Genomic DNA, 16,725 nt, shown 5'->3' with positions numbered 1-16,725 from the left:
GTTACTGCACTGTACAGTGTCTTGAGTGTCCTCCAGAGAATTACAGGGTGAAAGTTTACTTGTCACCCTGTAATTCTCTGGAGAGAAGAAGAATTACTCCAGGAGAAGGGATGCTAGATCTCTCTTTGACAATACAGTTAAAACAGATCAAAGACAATACTTCACTTGAACATTACTTTATCGAATTACCATTACTTTGTATAATATTAGTACTTAGAAACACCCATCTGAGACTGTATCTCTCCAACTAGTGGCAATTACAGGATGGAAATTTAGATACCCAAACCCTAAGCAAAATTATTGTTCCTAAATCATGTCACCAACATCTCCGCCTAAACAGAAAGACCAAGTCAGTAAATATGAACTCAACTTTATTAATAGAAACTGGGACACAGACAGCTCGAGTAACTTGCCTGTTTCCTGCAGGAAGTTCGTAGCAGGACTACTTATCAGTGTGTTCTAAAGACAAAGAGATTGGGGCTCAGTTACTAGTTTGTATGACACAAATGTTAAGGGATGTCTGCACTGTGACCATCCAGCACAGATAGGTACATAACAACCAAGCCTGGAGATTGAGTGGGCATTTATAACTCTACTCACTGTATAAAGGTCTGACAATACCCTGTGACGTTACACCAGCAACAAATGCAAAGAAAGCTCAGGCTCATGCAGGGAACAACCAAACTGCATTATCACTTCTGATAAAATATCTCCTTTCTTTCAGTAAGTCAGATTTACCAGAGCCTGATCCTAGTATTATATCTGCCTTCATCTGTGGTCATAATCCATTGCCAGCCTTCAGTATCCACTATGAAAATGTCAGTGCTTACTGCTGGCAATGGCAACTGGATGTCAGCTGCTAAACAGATAACATGAGAAAAGTAATCGGAAAGCAAGAAGAGCTCAGAAGGTCACCCCTTTTGGTTATCTCTTCTTCAACACCTTCCAAGTGTCCCTCAAATAGACCCATCCCTCTAAGCATTTCTTACAGGACATTCACAGCTGTAAATGTCAAATGATCACCACCCAACACTACACACAGTTTGGCAGTAAAAACTCTTCAAGTAATTAAACTTTTTTCCTCTTTAAATTAAATGTATTCTGTTTAGAGATTCTCTGGTGATTAATGTATATTCATAATTCATTTAAAGAACAAACAGCATAACCCAAACCAGATGCAAGAGTGGTCCTGTAAAATGAAAGGAATGGTTTAAGATTCTCAGAACATATCGCACCATGTATGACTTCAGGCAAGGCATTTCTTCAATGCCAAACTGGGATCTTGTCTTCCCCTTTGGTGTTCCATAAGGTTTTATTAACAGCATTGATCCCTCTGAAACTATTTATGTTTTAAACATTACCAATATCTTTGACTATTGTCAGGATACAGGAAATAAAAATTGCCCCTTGTTTATACTGCATCTGGCAACACCAAGTTGTGATCTTGCCAGCAGTGTTGAGATCATAAAATTGGGGGAAAAAATCAGCTACTATAAAAGTTAAGAGTGAGGTTGTGCAAACAAAACCATGCCACATGGGTGCACATGCCTCAGCTGGTTGCTATGCAAGGGCACTAGATGTCTCCTAAATTGTCTGCACCATCCAAGCTTGAAAACAGGAATTCAAGAAAACTATAAGCACCATAACAAAGACAACCACAGAACACTTGTAATAACAGGATCTGACACAGGCTATCCCAAGATAAATTTTTAGCAGTCCAAAGGCTTGTCTAGGGTTTTTTCTAACCCCATACTCATGAAGAAATAAAAAAGCTGAACTCCACAGGCTTAAAGTATTCAAGTCTCCACTGCTTATAGTGAATGACTGCAAGAGTAACTCATACCCACAAGAACAATTTCCTTTTTTTTTTTTTTTTTTTAAAGAAAGTAAGGAAAGGAAAATGAAATCATTACCTATACAGCATAGCGACTAAATAAACAATGAGGTGAAGCAAAACTCCAACTACGACACCATAAGGAGGCAAGAGGGGTCCAGGGGTTCTCATGTCCGTGGGCCTGGCCCTGGGTGGACCCTGTGGGCTGACCATGAGCCCTGAGGAGGAGCAAGGAGAGCTCTAGCTCTAAGTCAGACAGCAATATTCTCCAACCTTTGCCAGAAAGGATCGTAGTCTTCATCTTCCCTGGAGTGGTCCCTGGGACTTCTGTTTTTTAACACCCTGGAGTAGAGAAACTGTGCTGCAAAATTCATTGTAATTCCCAGTGCAAAGGAAAGCTGGGAGACTGCGGGCTGGGGACACACTTGCCTGTGAGAAGTGCCAGCCCTGCAATGCCTGGGTGGGAAATACTGGGCGATGTGCTGTAAGCAGCTCTCCAAGCGCTGGTGGGGGGAGGAAAGTGCCTTTGAGAGAAATGGCTGCTGCTATTTAAAGAGATTATTTCAGAGGCCAACCTGTCCTTGTCAATTTGAGTCAGGGACTGGATTATGTTTGAATGACACTGTTAGCAGGACACTTGAAGCTTTAGTTACTTACTGCTTAGCTGTGGAGCATGATATAGACCTGCTGTAGGGGTTACAATTTAACGGCACTGACTTGGGTAGGCAGCAGCAGAAAGAAAGGGATGCCTTTTTTGTGGTGGCTGAGTCACCCGAAGATATCCTTCAAGGCATCACCAAGGGACATGGGTCTTCATGACTGAGGCACAGAGGAGACCAATTACTTCATCTAGGTCTTGGCACAAGTCCTTGTAGCAGAAAACCAGACATACCCAGATCATACAGCTAGAAAAGAAAAATATTATCTAGGGAAAAGACTGCAACAGATTAAAAAACCCCATCTAGATCTGTTGTTTATTGTCCTCAGAGAGTGTTAGCAAAGCCAGTGCCATTTTTCTAGATGGCAGAATGGCTGTGCAGTGGGGATAGGAGCAGGAGGTCCTTCTGTGGTTCCTCTCCTCCAGAATACAGCCCTGATGGAGTGCAGGTTCCAGGCTGTTCTGGGACTGACCAGGTGTCCCTTTCCAGGTATCAGTGGCCCCTCAGTACCCTCTGCTTTCTGCTGACAATGTATGAAATCCTAACCTCCAAGACACAGAACGGGCACACTGTAAAATCTAACCCAAGTGGTGACCTAACCCTCCTCACAGAGTACCGTGAGAAACACTATAATCTGCTTTACATGGGAGAGTCAGAATAAATGATCAAATAGTCTTCCGGGATCTCTAGGAAACTCTGAGCTATGCTAGTGGAGCCTTCCCCACACTGGCATGGCAGACAGGTCCATGTTTCCGTGACTACATCAGTACAGATGAAGACCAGATTTGCCATTTTTCCTGTCTATCCCACCCAAAACCTCTTTATCCTTCCCTTTCCAGACAGTGGATGTGCAGGTTATGGAGGTGGCACATGCTACACATGACCTCAACCCAGCAGCACACTGCTGCCAGAAGCAAAAAGACAAAAAGGCAGTTGGCTGCATAAGCACTCGCAGCTCATCCAGAGCAAAGTTCAGGACAAATTCACTGGTGCCTCCAAGCACAGAGAGAAGGCGGGTAGAGTTAGTACTTTGCTTATAACATGCCTGAAGTGCAACAGTGAGTAAGAAAGGGAACTTAATAGCAGTGAAAGTCACAATGACCAGCTTTCAGGTGTCTCGGAGTTCAGACCAATGCACTCAAGTCTTCACATAAAATCAGCTCCTCACATAATGAAGCCCTGATCTGTGATCAGAATTTGTAGACCACGCAAAACCAGTAAAAGTGGTTTTGGACCTCCTGACCAATCAGTTAGAAACAAATTCAACAAGTGGTTTCAGGACAGAAGTACATGAAACAGTGAGTTGCTGTCCTAAAACACTCACAAACAAGCAGCCCACTAGGGAAGACGGATATTTGGAAACTTCTGCTGTAGATTTACGCACATGTCAAACATTCCTTCAAAGCCCTTACCTAAGTGTGTGCTGGAAATGCTGACTGTGCGGTATCTTAGAAGGTACTGCATCACTGTTAATTGCTGTAAGTTAACTATGACCATTTTCTGAGCTGTTTATTTCATTAATGAGAGAGAAGTGGTTAAACAATTATTAGATGTATTTTCCTTTCATTCTTGCCCGCTAAACTTTATTGTCCTTACAAGTTTCTTGCATTTTGTCCATCACTTCGTGTATCCACCTTCACTATCTGTGCAGAGAGGATGGCTGTAGAGCAGTCCTGCTTTGTCCTTCTAGAGCAACTGGATTTTGTCACCTTTCACATGCAGTTTTTTAGTATCTGTGTGTTTTCTCTAAGACACCTCCCTGTTGTTACTTGAACCCTTTAAATAACTCAGTCACCTTCATCTAGGAAGTTTATTTGCTGTTCCTACTTCTTCCTAATATTGCTTCTCCAGGAAATTTCTATTTATTCCCTTTGTCTTTACTCATGCAATTATTAGCAGGAGTTGTCATATCTGCTGTTGCTGTCCAAAAACCAGAACTCTCCCAGCAGAATGCAATCTCCTGGGATAGGATGGGGTTGACTTTTCTGTGCCTTTTGCATTGATTTAATCTGAGCTATAGCCTATTTGGACACCCATTACCTAACTTCCAAATAACTCAAACTCTTCAAAAAAATGTTTTCTTACTTCTCTTAAACCATGACCTTGAATAATTTAATGTAGCCATTTCCAAACCTGTTCACAGTGCTTTGAAAAACACAACTAACTCAAGAAGGAGAAACTACCTTTTACCTTTGACTAAGTTACAGGACTCCAGATCACACTTCTTTTCAAATCTAGCGTTTCCTACCTCCTCACAGCTGCACTTTGGTGGGAAAGAAAGGGAAGAAAGCCAGTGCCTCAGTAGTGCTGTGTTGGAGAACCGCTTGCAGAGAGCAAGGCCATAGCTCCCTGCAGGAACTGGTCGCAGCCACCTGAGGTAAACAGAGGGAAAAACCCAGCGTACAGTGATGCTAACAAGGACTGTTATGATAACAAAGAGAGAAGTTGTGGCACATTATGGCCTTGAGGGTGACTAAAAAAAACAGCCCTGGGAAAGAAGCAGACCAGAAGAAGGAAGATGTTATGCATACCTGAAATGCCACAAGGGGCTGGGATATTATAATGTAGCTTTTTACATCTATCCAATAGATTTGTGAGTAGTATGCATGATTATTGTAGAGTGCTTATATAAGGTGTGATTTCTTTCAATAAAGTTGAAGCTTGCTCTATCATTCACATTGAATTGGCTGCTTGCTTCCTCCGCCCGCTGCAGTGCTGTATAGCTTTCTAAATGTTTTATTTACATCTTCCATACTGCTACCACTCACACTTTTTGTGTTTGTGCAAGGTAATCATAATTCACATCTGCACAGTTTTAGGCATACCTGAGACCTCAGTAAAACCATCTACTGTATAAATCTGAAATGGCAATTCTTGAGAAGTGTTTTTATGCACATCATCATATAATATTATCTTTTACTTAGATAATTTTGAGTCCAAAGTACTTCAATCAAGGGAAAGGATTGAAATTCAGTGCTCATGTGCTAGTGTGTAAGATCAAGGATGACGACAGGAAAGAAGTGGAAAATCCGTTTCAGAATAAGTTTTACATTCATCAGGTTGTACACGATTGCCTGCCTCCCTCCCTCCCTCAGTCCCTGGCACAAAAGCCATTAAAAGATAGCACAATGTGCAAAGTGGCAGCTGCTGCTTTTCCTAGTAAACCTTCAAAACAAGGCTACGCTGCTTTTTTCCCAAAATTAAAATAGGGCCATTTTGCTGTGAAAATGGAAAACAGTGCTTCATTCTCTTGTAACCAGAGAAAACTCAGTTTAGACAGTAATGGGAGAAATAGCTATTACCATTGTAAATAAAGACTTCATTGAAGTACAGGACTTGAAAGATGGTTTTGAAGGGTTAGCCAAGTTTTTACCCACACTAAATAAAATTAGTAACATTTCCAACCTCAGTGAGAACAGCATGGGTGGGAAGTGATAGTCTATCCAAAGCAGAGAATTCTATGCAGAACTTGATCAGCTGCAGAAGGAAAGAGGGTGGAGACAGTCTGCAGTTAAGCCAAGAAAAATAATAAAAGTTGTTCAGGAAGTAGCAACACAGGAAACCAAAACGGTAATTTAGAATTATGCAATGTATCAATGCAAATGTGGTGGTAAGCCACTATAATAATCAGCATGGATAAATAAATATAGACAATTCAAAAAGGATTGCCAATCTAAAAAAAAAAAAAAACCAAAACCAAAACACCCCAAAAAAAGAAGGAATAGACACCAAAATGCTTTACATTTCCTTCTAATTTAACATACTAATTTCACTTCCAACTCAGTATCTGCATAAATCAATATTTATAAAGCAGACCAGAGTTTCAGCCCCCACTGTTCCTATATCAGATATCAGCTGACCCATGGCAATGAAATGTCATGTTCTTGTTTGTTATCTTTAGGGATCTGAGAAAAGACCAATACAGTAGATTGAAATCAGTGGAAACCGATCTGGCTTCCTTGAGCTATATTTTGTAGTGGCTGAGAGAAAGGACAGGCATCAATTTGAGGAACATAACTGTGGCACAAGAGGCTAGAGGGAAGCCTTAGTGTGCTTTGTGTAAAGTTACTGTGTGGGACAGACAACATTTGTTTATCAGGTAAACATTTTGCAGAAAGGATTAGCTATTTCTCAAGACACAGAGCAAAACTTTACATTAGAGGTCCAAAAATTATCTTCTCAAAATAGGATTTATATCTGTCAGATCTCTAATTCTAAGATGCTGAACCAATACATGTCAACAGCTGAGAAAAAAACGGGAACTGCATCACAAAGCTCGTGCTTTGCTGTTACAAAAAAATGTACACTCTACTATTGAGACTAAATAACTTACAGGAACCAGTAAAACATTTTGCATTGCGATTTGGGATATTTAGCTCAGTTGGACTAAATAACCTTTAAAGGTCCTTTCCAATCCAAGCTATTCTATGATTTTATTTCCTGTTTATCTGAATTTCAAGTTGCAGGATAAAATTATTAATCATGCTGAGGCAGTAAATTAGCATTGTAGATGGATGAAAATATAAAATAATCGATTCAAATACACCTGAAAAAATTATATTAATTAGCAAAGACTGCATCTAGATATCTCTCGGTAACATGATATGCCTTATGTTATCACTGACTGTAAACGGCTTTTTGCCATTCTAGGTCTAAAGCATTGGTCACACGGCTGTGTTCACATTAAAAGGAAAGGTGCACTGTCTGAAGCCCATACAGTGAATCCCTGAAGAGATGTATTAGTTTGTCTGTGCACAGCACAGCAACTGTGATTGACAGCTTCACCTTCTGCTATTTCAGGCAGCATTAGAACATCCCAGAGGCACCATATAATTTCAAAGTACTAATGTAATCATTACCTTTATTTTCACTAACAAAAATCAGCAAGCATCCAAATGAGAAGCAGATGTGAGCTGAAACACAGATAGTTTTTTACAGACTTAGTCAAAGGGATTCTGATTTGCCAGTCTGTAGATTAACTGCTCCACAATGCTTTCAGAGGCTCAAAAAGCTTTCGAAGATGTTTGAGACATCACTTCTTAGATATACAACAGCAGTGAGGAACAGATGATGGTTTCTGATGAAATAAATAGTTTGCTGGGATGCCACACACCAGCTCCTCTCAGCATCAGTATTTATACCTCCTCTGCTTCCCTGCCAACCTAAACAAGCTCAAGGTCAAGTACGTAACAGTTTGGAGTCTGTTACTTTGGCCTAGACTCTCACTGACCTAAATCCTCCTCCCTCCCCTTCTGCTGCTTCTAATTAAAACCCTGAACTCTGGGTTGCAGTTCACGCTGTACTGGAGATCAGCTCATCTAGGCTGTGCCCAGCCCAGCTCTCAGCTTTGTCAACTGCCATTGTGAAAATAGCAAAAAGAAGGAGCTGCCTGAGTCAAAGATGGGGTAGAAGACAGAGTGGCTCCTGTGGGAGCCTGATGGCCACTCAGCCAGAAATAGACCACATCATCGTGAGGCAGCACCCTTGCTGCCAAGTGGTGTCTACCCACTTTAGCCAGCCTGCTCCCTGCACTCTTTCCCCTTCCCTTCTGCTGGGCTGCTCCTGGCCACCTCACCTCCTCTCTGCCCGGCCCTATGCTCTCTTTCCACCGACTCCATCAAGGCTGCACAATCAAGTCCCCCGCAGGGATTGTTTCCTGGTCTTAGTATCTAACACCAGCAGAACACTTCCCGCACCCTGGACTGGGGTGATTTCTTTTAAATTCAAACCACAGGCTCTTCTCCTATCAGCTTCTTTAATTCACTTTCCTAAAGATAGTTTAAAAAAAGAGAGATTACCTTGGAATTATTCATAGCATCTGATAATTCACATGACTTCTTTATCCTCACTTCTGATGCTTATTCCTTGAACACATGCAATAAGCCCTCCATTCCCCTTCCATGTTTTTTATCCTCTAATCTTCTACTTCCTCTTTTCTCAATGTTCATTAGAAGAGACCTTAGATAGTCATGGCAGTGAAACAGAAAAGTATCCTTTCATTATTGTGTAGATGGCAAAAAGTAGTATCCAAGAAAGAAAAAACAGAAAGCACTTACAGAATTAAAATTTACATAGATTAATATCTGAATTAAGAAATAATATTTCTGTTATTCTTGTAATGAGTTCCAGTGGGGGGGCTGAATTAAAGAACAGTTGGGATAGATAATTTTACTACATCTGGACGGAGTATTGTAACAGATATTTTAGTATGCTTAGAGCCAACCAGTGTCTTAAAGCAAGATAGGATGTCTTAAAATCTGGCATTAGAAACATCATCCATGCTATCCTGATTTCCTTCAAGGACTTTTTTTTTTACCCTTAATGCTAACTAAAATATTCATGAAGATGCAGCAAACTAATAGCAGGTGTAACCAGCATCAACCTACCACATAAACACCTATGGAACCAATCATACTTCAAGGAACTCATTAGAAAAACATTCAAAATAAGGAGTGGAGGACAAGAATCCAGAGTTCACATCTGTTTTCTAACAATCTGAATTAATGCACTGCCTCCAGAGCTTGTGGTTCATGCTAATCTTGTTAATTCGTTCATACTCTCACAAGGTCTTTCATGTCTTGGATCAACAGAAATTTTTTCATGGCCACTTCTCTTCCCATTCCCTATGGCAACCACCACAAATTCTCCTATTAAATAGTGGCATTATGAAAGTCTTTTAATGCAGTTTTGCAGCTGGAATTATAGAAGCAAGAAGCCAGTACCATACAGTAATCGCTAGCTGTACTGTTGGGGAATCTTGTTGGACAAGATCTGCCATATGATTAACTATGCAGTCAGCAGGATGAAAAAATTCATACACATTCTTGTTCAGTCTCTGCCTAGGAGCATATGCTGGAAGCATGCTTAAAGAAAAATTGCAGTTAAAGATGTGAGGTGTCTGTAATAACAAAGGAACTACTACCATCCTGCTACAGTACTATATTCCCTCCAACAAATGTATTTTAAAAGGAGTCTTAACCTGGGAATTTTACTACATTAGCTGTAAAATAATACATGTACTGTAAATTTTCAGAGGAATGGCAGTGGAATGATTAGCTTGGCTTCTCTCTCTGGCAAGTCATTCTTTGCTTTGCATCTGTCCATGACCTTGTGGTAATTAAGAGGAAAGGGGAATATGCTGACTAGAAATTGAAAATAGGATTTATTTCCAGCTGTTTCTCTGTTTTATTAGATATCTCCACTTCACAAGTCCCTCATATGGCTAATATTACCTGTATTCTAAGGCTTTGTATACATGGCTGATGCATTGCCTAATGGAGAAAGGTACACAGATGTTAAGTAACACAGACCCCTGCTTTATTGCTGTTTGTCATGACTCATGTTCAGCAAGGTGCTATTCAACAGATGAATACCTTCTCAGATATTAGTTGCCTCTTCACAGGATGAAAATGTTGGCCCAGTTTCAAATAATTATCTCATTTAACTGGCGTGGTTTGCCATACTGATCTGCGAAAGACACTAGCTGAGTAATGCTAATTTGGGAATAATCAAGTACTTCCCCCATGAGCATTATTTTCTAGAATATTATCTGCCATAGACTCACAGATCTATTTCACATTCTTATGTGACTCAAATGGGTGGACATAAAGTCACAATAGCAAAGGGATGCTGCTTCTGTAATAGAAAATATAGCACATATTATCAGATCACCATGTGAGCAATACAGGACTGGGAGTCAAGAGTCTATTCCTGAGTCACTAATTTAGCTGAGAATACAATTAATCCAGCTTTGTTAGAACAAAGTTTTCTTTTCTTTAAAATGGCACATCACATACCATATTTCATGAGGCATGGCCAGGCTTCATAAAATGCAAGAAATCTGTCAAACAAAAGGATCTAACAACTGATTAAAAATACAAAACCAACAACATTGTTCACTAATAATCCATGTGACCCACCCATTCCTTCAGATTTCTGATTCAGTTTCCTCACAGATGATTACTCAGGAAGCTGAAGCCACAGATGCACAACAGCCTGAAGCCATCAGATGCTTACCTAATGCTAGCAAACAGAATCCAGCCTAGTGTGTTGGCACCAAGATGACACAGGAGAGTCAATTCCTGCAGCTGACTCACTGTTGGCTTTAGGCATAGTACAAAACATATTGTTTTGAAGAAGGCTGGATCAGAGATCTGCATACCTGCTCTGTGGAAATCAACCTCTGCAAGTAACAAAATTCTGCTGTCACATCTATCCAACTACTGCTTCAACCCAGCAGCTGGAAACTGAGTAAACTGAGTGAAAATAACTGACCTCTTCTTAAAGGATCACCAACCAAGCCTCATTTTAAATAAGGTGTTCAACAGCCTCCAAGTAGCCAGAACTTTTGGTCATGAGCAGCTAGCAGACACTAAGCTTGTGATGAGAGCCCAAAGAATATCCATAGTCCCTAATGGACACAAATCTCCCAGGGGCAGGTAGGCAGGACATATGAACCTTGCACTGATTTCATCATCTACCACTGTTAAATCCAGGATAGAAATTATTCTATTTCCTCCTATTCAGCATAAGACACTTTTCTCTCCCTACAAGGATGGGTTTTCTACCATAGTTTTGTTCCCTGAAGTAAGCTCCACTTAATTTTCTCTGTCTCACTTGAAGTCCCAAGGGACTGCAGTATAGCACACTCCAATTTTTGCCAAGTGTATGCCCAGCTATATCCTCTGTCAGCTCATGCTGCAGGATTTCATGCCCATTAACAGTATGATCTTTCTCACAAGGCACGTATGTCCTCTGCCAACAAATATCCTTTTTTAATTCTGTTCCTTCTCCATATGCACTCAGTGGGATCACTGTACACTTATTTATTGCTTTTGCCAAGCATTTGACTGGTTCAAGAGATAAAGAAAGACTGTACATAAAACCCACTCCCAAAATAGTCTTAATTCTTACGTTTGCTCTTGCTTTCACCAGACTGCCTGCTGGCAAAAATTCACATCCCTATTTGCTGGTATGCTTTTTTTGGCTGCTGGTATCTTGAGAACAACTCAACAGCTGGAATTTGTGCAAACCTATATTCATATGATCTCATTATATTCTCATATATGGACATTTCAAGATGAATATTCTGAAGAATGCTTTCTCTGATGGTGACCAGTTACTGACTAACTTTTCAGAAGATAAACAGGTTTGTATCATAGTCTTTCTGCTGCTCTCAAATATTCTGTCTTCCACTGAAAAAAATCTACTTTGCACTTTAATTATTTCTGTCACACACCCTAAATTATTTGTACCGCATGTTGCTAGTTAAATTGTCTTAATCTGTAGTTTCATTCTGAGTATTTATAAATGCCAAAAGTAATCTTAGGTAATTAACCAAGGTCATCAAAATTCCCAGGACAGGTAGTCCTACTGAAAAACAAAATCCCACTGGGGCAGAAGTATTCTTTCTGGCTGCATTCCCCTATAGTGAAGAGCTTCTCTCATTACCCCTGGAGAACGAAACAACCCCTGGAGTATGATACTAGAGAAAATTGTCACTATTTTGTTTAGTTCTCCACGGGTATCAGACCAGCACCTCACTATGGTCAAACATAACACGATATGTAAAAATAAGCAGCAAGTGCCTTGGGAGGGACTGAACTGTTCCAGGAGCCTGAGAGCAATTTAGGAGGAGCCTCAAGGAAATGTGCTGTAAAAAGGGGGTAAGTAACCTCAGCAAAGGTGGTCTGGAATGGAAATTCTATTATTTTTTATAGTGTGTTGAAAACTGATTCAATGAATGTTAATCACTTTTTAACAGTGCAGTACAGAGGACAGCAGAGATCATTCAAAGAAGCATCAAAGAACAGGCTCCCTTTGCAAAACAGAGAATGCATTGGGTGATTCTACTTAAGGAAGGACAAAGGCAAAGGACAAACACATTCAGAAAACAGCAGCCAACTATTCATAAATATTCTTCTTTTGCCTCTCAGTCTCCTCTCTCCAAAGCGCAGGCAACACACAGGTAATCTCTCACTTTAAAAATCACAGCCTACCACATCAGCCTCTCATATTCAAACACAGAATAAAAAAGTGGATGTAGTTACCTGTCACAGTTCCTCTTTAAAGACCCGTTCACAGCAAAACTAAAATTGATGTAATTTTCAGCAGAAATGATTAGATTTATTCTCAAAACAAGAATTCATAAAAATTGCAGTATTACTACATAGTGATTTAAGCCAAACACCCAGAAAAACACTGCCACTCTCTCATGGTCAATTTCATTTTTATTTCATAAAAATATTAGCTTTAACTAGAACCAGCCCTGAAGGCTCAATATATACCGAGGTGGTTGTGCCCTGTTTTGCTCAGTGCTTCAAGGCAGTTATCAGCTAAATTCAAATCACAGAGTCTTTATTACTGAGCTATTTCAGCTTCTAATTGCCCTTACAATCTAACTTGATTTGGAAATCACTGAGGATGATTATACTTTGAACTCCATGACAGCACCTCTACAGGCTCACTTTCAGATATCTTATTTGAATAACTTGTTTTTCTGACTACTAGAGAGGTGGTAAAGACTAAGGAAATCTGTTTTAGTTTGCACGTTTTTATTTTCAACAGTTAGAACACTGTTGATCCTGGACAATGGCCTTTAGGATTAAGTAGGAAACCTTAATGGCCTTTCACCTTTACTTGCATTAGTTTGAAAAAAGGTAACTAAACTTAAATGAATATGAGGAACAATACCAGGAAGGAGATACCTTAAGTTTCTGAACACCAGTCTATTGGAGTCAAAGACTGGCACTTACCCAGTCAGCACCCATGAACCCTCAAGACAAACAATTAGCATTTAATTAAGATCCTGCTAAAAATCACACATACCATTAACGGCGCTATTTTTACACATGATATTACCAAGTCTAACATAGCTCAAAAACCTGCCAAACTGAAAAGAGCTCAGATGAGTCCTCAGGAGCTCCTATGATACCGTTCAAACATAAAGCACCACAGACAGTTGCCACCTCCCACAACACTGTCATGCTTCATACTGCCCACAAAAGAATGTTTCTGTAATCTTCAAAATGAAAAAATAGTGGAAAAAGCCCTGTAAGCTCACAAGATCTGAAGATACTGTGTTTTCCAGTGTCCCTGCTTTCCCCGCCCTAGAAGAAATCCTACCGGGAAAGAAACATCCAGCACCCCTTCCTCCTCCTTTCTCCCTTCCTTTTCTTGCCCCACTTGCTGTATTTACAGGATCCAAAGCTCTTCAGCACATTCCAGTTGTAGTCTGCATAAATAAATACAAGGGTAAAAAAAATAACTTTGGGGAGATTGGATCACTGCCAGCCTTCCTGGGTAACTGGACTTTGTGTGGAGCTGGAAGGGTGTTTTTTAAAAGGAGGGAAGCAGAATAGAACAGCTCAAGAATCTTGGCTCAGCCTGGGCATATTTCCTCCTAACTCTGGCTAAACCTCAGCACAAACGGCTGGACGGAGCAGTTGATGAGAAGTCGGGGAGAGAGCCTGCAGGGCTCTCCACCAGGACTACAGCAGAGCTTGGAGAGGCTAAAACCATGCTTTTCCTTTGGGTGCTGGCATTTATTTTAGTTCTGCAGGAGCAAGATCTCTTAGGTAAGTGATTCCGTGCTTGAATGGTCAGAGCCTTTGTGGGGGGTGGGAGGGGGAGGTAAAGAAGTGGTTACTCTATGGGGTTTATATGAAGGTGACACAGGTACAGGTCAAAATTCTGTGAGAATACTGGTTTTAATAGGAAAAACTCAATTTTTGTGCCATTAAAGTCTGTCCTGGAGGCATATCACTTTGGTAGAGATTTTTCACTTCAAGGGACATGCTATCACTATTTTCAGAAATTTAGAACCACATTCAAGTGCTGCAGCCAGTGCCCCTCACCTCCATAATTACTGTTCTGGCAATCTTATTAACATACCCAGTAATCCTCCCATAAATGAGATCAAAGGTGACTAAAGAAAGATTTTCCTTTATTCAAATCCTTCTTTTTAGATTTACTGGTAACAGCACCATATTATTTTCTCTTCTGCTTTGGATTACTTATTCCTGAGATTTTGAGGCACATAATGCCTTCTGCAAATGCCTTGGGAGTGTAAAACAGAACATCTGATAAACTCACATCTGAATTTTATGTCATTAACAACAGATTTGTGCTGGAATAACCCATAATCACATCGTAGCTGACAGTGTGACTGAAAGCTATTCAGTTTGGCTAGTTTGAGAGTTTACAGTCCCTGTGTAACCACAAACCTGGCTTCCCAGCCTGTTTGTATGACGTGTTTTCTGCTAGCTGAGGCCCAGCTTTCTTTTCCCTCTGCTCTTACTTCTCAACAACACAGTGTTTGTATTTCACAGCAGGGTAATAAGTTTCCATCACAACCAAAACATTTGCTGAAAAAAAATGTTAGTCCCTTCTGCCCCTAACTCCTCGTCACTTTTCCCTGCCCTGATTCCCTCCCTCCCACCCAACTCCTTGTAATGTTTATCAGTGATGAACTGAAATATCAATACCCCAGCAAGGGCACTCTAACTCCACAAATACTCACTAGCATCCTGTGAGTTTTGCAAGCTTCACAAAAAAATTGTGAAATTGAAGAAGAAAAAATAAAAGGATGGAAGAACGTTTTTGTTTATTCCCCTAAAAATATGGTTTTAAGCTGAAATCATTAATAAATACAGATTAAAATCCAGCTAAATAGAACAGTACTTGAATAGTAACCGCAGTGGAGACTAGGAGCCAGTATCATGTCAGGTGGTAGCTACTCAGTCAGGGAATCATTTTCACTGTCTCAATCATGTGCTTTATGTAAGATGGGCAATTTTGTGTCTGCTATAGCCAGGGAAGTACGCTGGCTGGCTGACAGGCTTAAAACAGTCATCTCCACATTCCCTTTGCTACCTTTCAGTCAGGGAATCTAACTTTTGATTTCCTTACAGATCCTCCCTCCCAATGCCCATGGGTTCCTCTTAAAAATGGTTTGGAATTGGCCAAAGGAGAATTTATGTTTCAATTCAGCCATTAATATGACCAATCTCGTACTCATAGAGGTCAGCCTTCAAACAGAGCAGGAGGAGAAGCTGGTGCAACCATGTGCTCGTGCCTAATGGTCGCAGTTTCTAGTTTTTTGCTGTTGTTACTGGGTTAGTTTGTGGGGGGCTCACAAATATAGCATACAAGGTAGCCTGGGGCACCAGAGCATTCAATACCTGCCCCATGTAAATGTGTTTCCATGCTTACAAAAACCTCCTGGCAAATTGTTTTGAGTGAAATCTTTGCTACATGTTTATGCACCGCAGAGTGGTGACCTGGAGTCCTCAGGTAAACAAGTAACTGGCACGCAGACTGTCCCTGCTGACATGCTCCATTTAGTTGAGCAAACACTGTGGCATGATTTTTTTAAACAGAAGTTTCCTCTGGTTTTAACTACAAGTTAAAGTAAACCAAGCATAAGAATGTTTTTCTTCATTCATCTAACGTAATATGACTTCTCAGAATATTTTGGATCCTTTGATATACACATGCGATATCAAAGCTTAGAAGATCTATAAGCTAGACCACTGTCTAGAAGTCGAAGAGAAAAAAAAATCCCTTCAGAACAGCTTACTTTTGCCCAAAATTGACCATTTGCTTTCTCACAGAACAGTGTTTCGCCTCCAGGAGGTTAAATTACTGCATTGTAGAATTAAATCCACAATAAAAATTTATGAGAGATATCCTATCTTAAACCAGACTTGGACTCCCATTTCTCTGCTAATAAACTGGTAGCGGTTTAACCTATACCCCAGGTTATAGGTATCTTCTGTCATTATAGAAACCTAACAGCATTATTGTCTCCAATACAAGGATTACAGTCTTTGCAAACACTCATCTCAGAGCTCCAACAAGGAAGGAGAAAATGTTAGTCACGACAAAGTGTACCCAGATGTAGGTGTGTTTCTTAAGACTATGATGCATCTGAAGAGAGGTGTTCTGCACAGACGTGAGCCTTTTTACAGTTTGTATACATCTGTAAAACTCTTTTTATATTTAGTTAAAAGGAATTAACTAAATTCTGTAGGCTTTGTAACCTCCATGTGTAAAGAAAGATTAATATCAAACTCAAAAAAAGTCAGGAGTTTAGAAATATAGAACTCTTGCTGTTCATCTGCAGGATGCAACTGTATTTATAAACGCAGCTGATCTGCTCTGGTTGAAGCAGTTGTGAGTCTTGGCCATGAACGACAAGATCTAGTATGTATGTATGTATGTATGTATGTA

General features: G+C 40.2%; 2 protein-coding genes across 3 annotated transcripts in view; one reads left to right on the top strand and one right to left on the bottom strand.

Annotated features, from left to right (window-relative positions):
• LOC113483363 (putative threonine dehydratase) overlaps positions 1 to 2,359 on the bottom strand; it is a 32,793-nt gene extending 30,434 nt beyond the window's left edge. The window contains exon 1 of one of the 2 annotated variants that reach the window (XM_026854873.1): positions 2,108 to 2,359. In XM_026854873.1, the coding sequence (XP_026710674.1) occupies positions 2,108 to 2,208 (101 nt within the window). In that variant the 5' untranslated portion in view covers positions 2,209 to 2,359. The other variant, XM_026854872.1, reaches the window with a different exon arrangement.
• Positions 2,360 to 13,596: 11,237 nt separating this feature from the next.
• Positions 13,597 to 16,725, top strand: part of PLAC9 (placenta specific 9) — a 13,967-nt gene continuing 10,838 nt past the window's right edge. The window contains exon 1 of the mRNA XM_026855298.1: positions 13,597 to 14,069. Within this exon, the coding sequence (XP_026711099.1) occupies positions 14,012 to 14,069 (58 nt within the window). The 5' untranslated portion in view covers positions 13,597 to 14,011. The remainder of the gene's footprint in view (positions 14,070 to 16,725) is intronic.

This window comes from Athene cunicularia (genome assembly GCF_003259725.1).
Source record: "Athene cunicularia isolate RWA chromosome 9 unlocalized genomic scaffold, athCun1 chr9_part1, whole genome shotgun sequence".
NCBI lineage: Eukaryota > Metazoa > Chordata > Aves > Strigiformes > Strigidae > Athene > Athene cunicularia.
This window is presented reverse-complemented; position numbering and strand designations above follow the sequence as displayed.